At 39.0% G+C, this 10,069-nt stretch overlaps 1 protein-coding gene across 1 annotated transcript; it reads right to left on the bottom strand.

Annotated features, from left to right (window-relative positions):
- Nucleotides 1–3,918: 3,918 nt before the first annotated feature.
- Nucleotides 3,919–7,131, bottom strand: LOC125272201 (neural cell adhesion molecule 1-A-like). The gene is made up of 5 exons (XM_048196887.1): nt 6,854–7,131; nt 5,233–5,538; nt 4,796–5,119; nt 4,550–4,666; nt 3,919–4,367 (listed from the first exon to the last, which is right to left on the bottom strand). The coding sequence occupies exons 1-4, from the start codon at nt 6,900–6,902 to the stop codon at nt 4,551–4,553; spliced, it is 795 nt and encodes a 264-aa protein (XP_048052844.1). The 5' UTR covers nt 6,903–7,131; the 3' UTR covers nt 3,919–4,367; nt 4,550.
- Between the last annotated feature and the right edge of the window lie 2,938 nt (nt 7,132–10,069).

Here is a 10,069-nt window from a genome sequence, read left to right as displayed (position 1 = left end):
CTTGGCCTGCGGACGCGTAGGCCCTGCCAGCCAGGGCAGAGGTGGTCCTGCAGGGCTTAGACGGAAGGGCCCTCTTCGTTTTCCAGCCCACAGCCATGGGGGAACAGAGGTGAGCCGCCACTGCTTCGTCCAGGGGCGGAAGGTGCTCGTAACCCTTCTCCTCAGAGCTGTCCACAGTGGTGAGAGCAGAATAGTGTGTAGTACGTAGGCAGGCAGAATACGGGGCGCGCCATGACTTTGTCAGCTCATCATGAACATCTGGGAAAAACGGGGTGGAGCGTTGGCGAGGGGCCTGGCGACGACCCGGCAGGAACCACTCGTCAAGTCTGCTCTGCGATGGCTCTTCTGGTGGGGCCCATTCGAGGTCCAATTCCTCCACTGCTTTTGAGAGGATGCGGAAGAGCTCGGCATCCATACCCGGCTTGCATTAGATGGGCTCCAACGTGGGAAGATGGGCGGGGTCCTCCGACTCACCGGCCCAACCTTCAGTCTCGGAAGCCGCGAGGGACATGGAGTCATCAAGCGGCTCGTCCTCTGAACCGCCAAAGGAGACGAGGTCACTTGCTTCTGCCGAGGGACGCAGCTCAGGGCGGGAGAACAGGACGGGGGACTGCTCTCTAGTGGGAGAGGGCGAGGTACGCGGGGGCTGAGCCGGCGTGAGCTCGCACAACTCCGGGCGCTGTTCCACTCTACCCCGCTGTCTATTCCTAGCCGGCTCGCGGGAGGAAGGAGACGGGAGGGCGCGAGCGGCGGGACCGCCTTCATTAAAGAAGGTGATCCGCGAGCACAGAGAGGCAAGACTCATGTTCTCGCAGTGAGAACATGAAGTCCCGGTGAGCGCAGCCTCTGCGTGGGGTTTGCCCAGGCAGCCGACGCACTCACCGTGCTCGTCGTCGTCATGCAGAGGGGCTCTGCATATGCCACAAGAGTGGCGCGGCATTTGCAGCAATGCCACCGTGGGGAAAACGGCGATTGAGGGGCTCTTTTTAAAGCGGCGAGGGCCGCAGAGCGGTGAAAACCTCTGGAAAAGCTCTTTTAGAAGCAGTAATAAACCGCGGGGAAAAGTTCTAATAGGGCCGCTCCGGATGGCAGCAGGAAAGGCGGCGCTCGAAGCGGCAGTCGACGAGGGCGCCGACGCTGTCTTCATCCGGCGAGCTCAGCAGTCCACTGCGGGAGCCTCTTCGACGGCGGCGAGAGCTTCTTCCAGTCGAGCTTCTTCCAGGCTGCGAAGGCTTCAGTCGGAGATCAGCGAAGAGCGATGTGAAGTTGTCGCTGAAGGAGAGAGAACTGAAATCCTATGGCGAAACGCCTGCCATTTCAGCAGGAATTTTCGCGCGCTTTGTCGTTATTGGTTCAACAACTTGTCTATGAGTGAACCAATGACGATGCAGTTCCACTGCGTTATTGAAAAAGGCTTCAGTAACGGGGAAAAAGGAGACCTTTCCCCATACGCAGTACGAGTGAAGTTTCGAAAGGGAACTATTTAGTTGAATGAACAAAAGAATTCAAGTAAAGCTGACAAAATTTCTTGGAGTAAATACAAATAATTTGAACGTCACTGTTACATAATATTTATATGTGGAGTTTACTTAATAATGTTATGTTGATTATGTAAGGTGAACACATTTTTTTTTTCTGAATAATCATTTAAATAAAAAGGATACAACATATCAGAATGCAGCCCCTCACCCCAAAATGCACTCAAAAATTAACTAATTGAACAAACTCAATTGAATTAAAAGCAGGAACTTCTTCCTATAAACATGTGTATATGAGCGCTCACAGCCTAAACACAGGCGACACTCTTCTGCATGATGGTAACCACAAAATTCAAAAACATAACAGAAACTACTCTAAATGTCCAACATAACTGAACATTAAACACTAACATAAACTAACAACATCTTTCCCTTTACTGAAAAACACATAAAATAACACTTTAATCCCTAAATTTACTCTCCTAATGCAGTCCCTTGCAAAGCATGCTGGGAACTACGGATCCACTGCACAGTTAGTTATGTCAACAATAATGTGTGCGTTTCACACAGCAATTTTAAGTTGACTGAACAAACACTTACTAAGTAAAGCTGACAATACTCAATTTTAGTAGAAACAACGCAGTTAAATTACGTTCATGTAGTTACATGAGTTTTTTAAGTAATGTGAACAAGGGTGGTTTGAGTGAAACTAACAACAGTGAAAGTTCATTTTATTGAGTGCACTTGTGCGGAAGCTTTCTAAATTTGCTAACTTTTTATCAATTAAGTGAATTTGCATCATGTCTAACATTATGTTTATTACATACAGCAAATGAATTAATCAGAAGATGGACCATTTTCTATGTTCAGTCTCACCAAATTAAATTTATCCGGGTAAGCACTGCAGTAAAACTCTCACTAAATCATTCATACCAAATCTAGCATTCTAAACAACTTTACTTTATAAATTTGAATTATTTTGATCTTTTATTAGGCAGAAGACTCTCTATCTTTGCAGTCCCACCTGACCAGGAAGGTACTACTTTTTTTTTTTTTCAAATTGCTTACACACTAAAAGTGTTACTTGAGGCCCACTCAGTGAAACACACACACACACACACACACACACACACACACACACACACACACACACACACACACACATATATACAACTTTTAGCTTTTGTCAGACAAGAGAGATATCAAAAATGTGCAGTGTTGGGATACTCCAGGACCATGGTCATGAACCACTGATCTGAATCACTTAGCACTATCACAGAATCACAACCATTGATGACCGATTAATGTCACTCTTAATAAAATTATTTATAAATGTGGACTTACCTTCAGTAAAGTGCAGCATAAAGAGGAAAAGGCAGAAACACTGCCTCATGACTGATGCTCTGAACTCACACACTGATGGTCCAAACTTACTCACTCTTCACTTTATCAGTGAATGTGAACTGAGTCTTAATTCTGCTGGTTTTCTTTGAAGTCTTCAGGAACTTAGACATTTTGCGCCATTTCCTCTTTTCATCAGCTATGTAATACTACTTCCCTTCCTGGATCACTGACACTAGTAAAACATATATGCTGTTTTCATATACCGCAGCAGCTCATGATTTAACATTTAGAGAGTTAAATGGTCCACATTTAGTCAGTAGATCATGATTCACAATGTTGTCTGTTTTATGGCTGATAAACTGCTGATTTTGCTCAAATTGAGGACTGAATTATTGCTTTGAGCTCATCAAACTGAAATGATCATCCTTTAAAGTCATGAAAACATGTGAATGTTTCATCTCAATTAGCAGATTAACTGTTAAACAAACAAAAATAATAGGTAAGCAGTGGATTTATATCTCTAAACTTGCTCTAAACTGTTCTCCAAATATTTCTGATTACATGATGTTCATGTTGTGTGAATGTGAAAGTGATTAACATGATATCAGGTGATCAAGTGCTTTACAATAGTTGGCATTCAAAGATAATGCTTCCTAAATATTAATGACTTGCGTTCTTTGTGCAGATAACTGTGCTTTGTGGTGGTGTGTGTGTGTGTGTGTGTAGGTTTGGCTATACTTGTGAGGGCCAAATGTCCTCACTTATACAGTGAAATACATTGTGACAACTGATTAGTGAGGACATTTTACTAGTCCTCAGTAGTTAAAAAAGGCTTATATTTTGGCCAAAGCATGTTTTTATTTTAAATCTAAAGTGTTTTGTAAATGTTTCGGGTAGGAGCTGGGTCAGGTGATCAAAAATATCATTAGCCTAATATAAAAACAATGTAAGTTTATAAGACGTCCTCACTAATATAGTGAAACAAACGTGTGTTTGTGAACATGTAGAGGAATGCTATTTGATGATGCAACATAATAAAAATGTTTTACTTTAGTAACATCAGAGGTCAAGACCTCTAGCCATAATTTACTCAAAGTATTTGACAATATTTTTTATTGTGTTAAAACACAACAGTCCTGCTGAAAGACAGATATTCTGCAGTATTTGTTAAATCATTAAAATGTTTACATGGTACCAAAATAATGTCTACAGGAAACTTGCCACAGAGATTATGAAGAACAAGCTACTATAACTTTCTACATACATAAACACTGCTTTTAGTCTGGCTGTATAAATCTTTTTATAGTTTGTCAGTCTGTGTAGTATTAGCGATACTTGGTCAGAATAACTTGGTGTTTTATTGTTTACTTTTTAAGTTGAGTTAAAACAGAGGGCATACAATAGGTACGCTATAACAACAGGAAATATCAGAAGTTTCAAACTAAATACAGATGATGAAGTCATATTTCTTTGACGCTTGTACACTTCACATGCTCTACTGTATCTCTGTGAGCTGGTGTGTCTGTTTGAACACGTCACTTCATCCTAGAGAGAGAGAATGAGATGTTGTACAGAGAGATCAGTGTTATCTGGGTTGAGAAATGTCACAAGCAAAATAAAGCATTCAAAAACAGATAAGCATCATATCATGTATCAATATATTAATTTATCCGATTATTTCTAGTCAAGATACTTTCTTAAAACTAAAATCTTAACTGACTACTTACATTAAGGTGAGTTGTGTGGTTGTTTTCTCTGTATGCCTCCTGAGTGTTGAGTGCTTGTACTTTCTTCTTTTGCAGGTTTATGGATTGATAAACAGATTGATTGAAAGTGAAGTTCCTCTGCAGAATTCAATAATCAGTCATAATTTAACACAATAGGACATATTATAATAAAGCTTAATGTCATTACAGTTAATTTTTTATGAACAAACTTAACTGATTTTCATAACAGCAACAGCAGGAAATTACCTTGAACACTGAGTCTGATGTTGACGTGTTGTTGTTGAAGCACAGAGCAATGATATTCTCCCTGATCTTCTGTGTTCAGGTCTGATATGAGTAGAGAGAGATTTCCTGGAGAGGTTTGATCCAACAGTTTGACTCTACCAATGTGTCTCTCACTCTGTTCATTTGGGTAAATTTCTTCAGGTTTTCTTTGGTTTAGTGGAGTAAATGTCCATGTAAGTTGTAGAGGTTTGTCCTGTAGTTCAGTACAGGAACAGGGCAAAACTACAGACTCTCCAGAGTGTCCCGTCACCTCGACCGTCTGTTTATTCTGGTCCAGATCACACCCTGACAACACATTCACAACAGTTAGACTGACATTGACATTTACACTTTACTGAAAGAAGAAAACATACTGCATTTTGAGAAATATGGGTTTCATACAAAAATATTCCATTTACCTTTTATCTTTACCCGAATGTCTGTATAATTTGTGCCTAAAATCTCACACCTATATGACCCTTCATCACTCTTTCTGAGGTCAGAAATGAGCAGAGACAGATTTGCTGGAGATCTTTCATTAGACAGCTTCAGTCTGCCCTTGTAGATTTCATTTGTGAATACTTCATTTCGTTGACTCCCGTGTAACACGAGCCAGGTGAATGTCTCTGCTGTAGATTGAGGGTCAGTACAGGAGCAGGGCAGCAGGACTGATCCACCTGTGTAACCTGTTACTTTAGACTCTCTATAACCTGAAAGTCGACAACCTGCAGACAGAGAGGTTTTTTTTTGTTTGTTTGTTTTTTTTTTGGAACGGATCAGTTTGAGCTTTAGAGATTAACATCAAGAAGAAGATTTTTATTACACCATCATTGAATAATAATTCAGCATGCTTCAAATGAAATAAAGTTTCACAGACATGATAACAGAGCATGAGACTCAGTCTGAGCTTTAAGTTCTGCTCAGGGTGTCAGCACCTGTATAACTATATGACAAATATTTTGTTTAAATTAAAATTCACTCTACTCATCACTTAGGAATATCACAGTATCACAACCATTGATTCATTTCACTCTTAAAGGTGCCCTAGAATTAAACATTGAATTTACCTTGGCATAGTTAAATAACAAGAGTAGAGTACATGGAAATGACATACAGTGAGTTTCAAACTCCATTGTTTCCTCATTCTTATATAAATCTCATTTGTTTAAAAGACCTACGAAGAACAGGTGAATCCCAACATAACACTGACTGTTACGTAACAGTCGGGATCATTAATATGTACGCCCCCAATATTTGCATATGCCAGCCCATGATTGAGGCATGAGACAAGCCAGTATAAACGTCTGGATCTGTGCACAGGTGAATCAACAGACTAGGTAAGCAAGCAAGAACAACAGCGAAATGGCAGATGGAGCAATAATAACTGACATGATCCATGATATCATGATATTTTTAGTGATATTTGTAAATTGTCTTTCTAAATGTTTCGTTAGCATGTTGCTAATGTACTGTTAAATGTGGTTAAAGTTACCATCGTTTATTACTGTATTCACGGAGACAAGAGCCATCGCTATTTTCATTATTAAACACTTGCAGTCTGTATAATTCATAAACACAACTTCATTCTTTATAAATCTCTCCAACAGTGTAGCATTAGCTGTTAGCCACGGAGCACCATCAAACTCATTCAGAATCAAATTTAAACATCCAAATAAATACTTTACTCACATGATCTGATGTATGCATGCAGCATGCATGACGAACACTTTGTAAAGATCCATTTTGAGGGTTATATTAGCTGTGTAAACTTTGTTTATACAGTGATAGAGTCGAGAGCTCGGGAGGGGGCAGAGAGCGTGAGCAATTAAAGGGGCCGCAGCCTGAATCGGCGCATTTCTAATTATGCCCCAAAATAGGCAGTTAAAAAAATTAATTACAAAAAATCTATGGGGTATTTTGAGCTGAAACTTCACAGACACATTCAGGGGACACCTTAGACTTATATTACATCTTTTGAAAACACGTTCGATGGCACCTTTAATTCTTTCACAATGAAAGTATTTATAAATGTAGACTTACCTTCAGCAAAGTGCAGCATAAAGAGGAAAAGGCAGAAACACTCCCTCATGACTGATCCTCTGAACTCACACACTGATGGTCCAAACTTACTCACTCTCCACTTTATCAGTGAATGTGAACTGAATCTTAATTCTGCTGGTTTTCTTTGAAGTCTTCAGGAACTTAGACATTTAGACAACTTAGACACTTAATGTGTCTTAAATCTGGGCAGTTTTTTTTTTCTTTTCCTCAGGAACTCAAACATGTTGCGCCATTTCCTGTTTCATCAGTTCTGTATTTATAATTCTTTTCCCGGATCATTGACACTAGTAAAACGCATATGTCATCTTGCTGTATTTATGGGACTATATCAGGGGTTTTCATGTCACTACTAGCTCATGATTAATCATTTAAAGTAACCAAAACATGATCCAAAAGCAAACAGATTTATCCATTTATCCATGTCATTAATTACTCACCTTCATGTCGTTCCACACCTGTAAGACCTTCGTTCATCTTCAGAACACAAATTAAGATATTTCTGATAAAATCCGATGGCTCAGTGAGGCCTCCATTGACAGGAAGTTAATTTACACTTTCGGATGCCCAGAAAGCTACTAAAGACATATTTAAAACAGTTCATGTGACTACAGTGGTTCTACCTTGATAGTATAAAGTGACAAGAATACTTTTTGTGCACCAAAAAAACTAAATAATGACTTTATTCAGCAATATCTAGTGATGGTGCGATTTCAAAACACTGCTTCATGAAGCTTTGAAGCTTTACGAATCTTTTGTTTTGAATCAGTGGTTCAGAGCGTGTATCAAACTGCCAAAGTGAACCATTAAAGTTTCAAAACTCTTATGATATAATGAAGCCTCGTTTACTGAAATCAAGTTGCTTTGGTGCTCTGAGCCACTGATTCGAAACAGAAGATTCATAAAGCTTCAAAGCTTCATGAAGCAGTGTTTTGAAATCGCCCATCTACATATAGTTGAAAAGTCGTTATTTATTTATTTTTTTTGGTGCACAAAAAGTATTCTCATCACTTTATAACATTAAGGTTGAATTACTGTAGTCGCATGAACTGTTTTACATATGAAGCAAAAAAAAAAAGCAAAAAAAAAAGCAAACAGATCAAGATCTCAGGCCATAATTTACCCAATAACCATTTAGTCACAACAGTGAGTAGGGCTGAGCGAATATGGGTACTAAAGAAATCCCTTTAAAGTTATACATGTGAATTAAACGTGGCACAATGGCCATCATCATCACAGTATGCTAATGCCTATCTAGTGTGAGGGATTCATCAATATGCTGACTGAGGACTGTTAGGACAGGCACAGGATGGTTCTGTCTGGAGAGACAGTGTCGTTTACACCTCAGTGACGAATATGTTAATGTACTTCTCCCCCTCTTGATCACCACCCATTCGCTATATCTTTTGGTTTCCTGTCATTTGGTTTTGGTGTTGTTATAACTGATTTTCCTATCAGTTCTAAGAAAGACTTTTATCTTTAAAGAATAAGAGGTCAGATAATAACAACAACTTGAACTGAGTCAGATTAATTATATTGGAGATAAATAACTGAATTATGCACGTCATCCTTCAACTGCTTTTTGTTTCTGATTATTGGTTCAAAATAGCAGCGTAAGCTTCCAGCCTTACAAGTGTTTCATACTATTGATATTATATATTTGTGTTTTAACTCTAAAATAAAATGTTTTGTAGAGCTGAAATTAAAGCCAAGTAAACACTTAAAGGGTTACTTCAGGATTTAGCATTAAGCTTTGTATTAGTAGAATACCACTAGTATTTTCGAATTACCGTGCTTTCCCCCTTCATATCAGCCAGAGATGAGAGATTTATGCATTTTTATTCTGTAAAAAAGCCTCCGATGACGCAAAAATCGTCATTTTGCGTCATCGGAGGCTTTTTTGGCCAGAGGCTTAAAACTACAGCCAGTAATAGCAGGTAGTTCCGCATTTTTTCACCACGCCCATACATATGCGCGTTTGAGGTTACTCATGGACATAGATCAAAGATTTTATCAAAAGTGGGTGTCAATTATATTTTTAAGCTTACAGTATTTAACTTTATTTTGTCTGCACTACATCAGTGGTTCATCTCGCAAATTTATCGGTCTCTGCAGTCATCTCAACCAATACAGCAACAGGCTTTTGTGGTAACGTTAGCATAAATAGATAAATAGACTAACTCAGTTTTACAGAACAGAGGCTTTACTTTGATAACAGTCAACTTATATGCAACTTATATGTAATTGTCTATCTAACATTACTTTGCTAAGTTTGCAGTTTTACTGCTACCTACAACACTACACATAGGCTACTGTGTTATCAGTCTAGTATCAGCGAGTCTTACCTCTAGGCGAATACGCTTAGTACCAGATGCCCAGGCTGTTCGTCCTCTGGGAAAGTGAATATTGATGGTATCGCTGTGTCCTTCAGAATGGTTCTCTTCATTTCAAGGATATTTGGTTCGTAGTCCTCGTGCTTGAAATGGAGACTACATATTCTGCGTTTTTTTAGGTTTTCTATAACGGTGTCATCTCCAAACTTCGGGTGTTTGATGGCCCGCAGCCACTGTTTACATCGCTCCAAATCTTTAACTTAATCGGAAAATGATGGAAACTTACTTGTCCTTTCCTTCTCCTACATCCAGGTACAAAGCAATTTAGCACCATTTCGCTGTAAATGTATGAACTAACTCACGATTTATAGAATTAATATGTAACAAAGCAGTTGTTTGAATTTTCCTGGTAATGCCGCCTGTAACCGATAGGCGTGGTTTGGGCGTGGCCTCGCAAGGGCAGCAAAACAAGTGCATTCTGGGAGTTGTTGTCTTTCATCCACATTAGTCAAAAATACATTTTCTGCCTTTTCTCAGTCTAGAAAGCTCCAAATTCAAAAATAATTTCACATTTCTACTACATAAATGACCAATTTTAAATACACATTCATCTTTCCAGGGGTGAAGTACCCCTTTAAGAATGAATAAATCGTAATATTTTTTTGTATAAATTATAATACAAACTGTCAAATTAAGACAGCATGTTAGAAAAAGTAAATAAATCCCTCAGAATATCCTGTTGTCTGTGTGTCAAGATTCATTAAGTTGTCCAACATTGCATTATAGGTCAACTTGTAAAAAAGGACTTTACCTGACCACTTAATTAACTTTATTTTTACAAACCTGATTCTAAAAAAGTTGGTAC

The sequence above is a fragment of the Megalobrama amblycephala genome, linkage group LG1 (assembly GCF_018812025.1).
Source record: "Megalobrama amblycephala isolate DHTTF-2021 linkage group LG1, ASM1881202v1, whole genome shotgun sequence".
Lineage (NCBI taxonomy): Eukaryota > Metazoa > Chordata > Actinopteri > Cypriniformes > Xenocyprididae > Megalobrama > Megalobrama amblycephala.
Note: the sequence above shows the minus strand (reverse complement) of the source record. Positions and strands in the feature narration are given on the sequence as shown.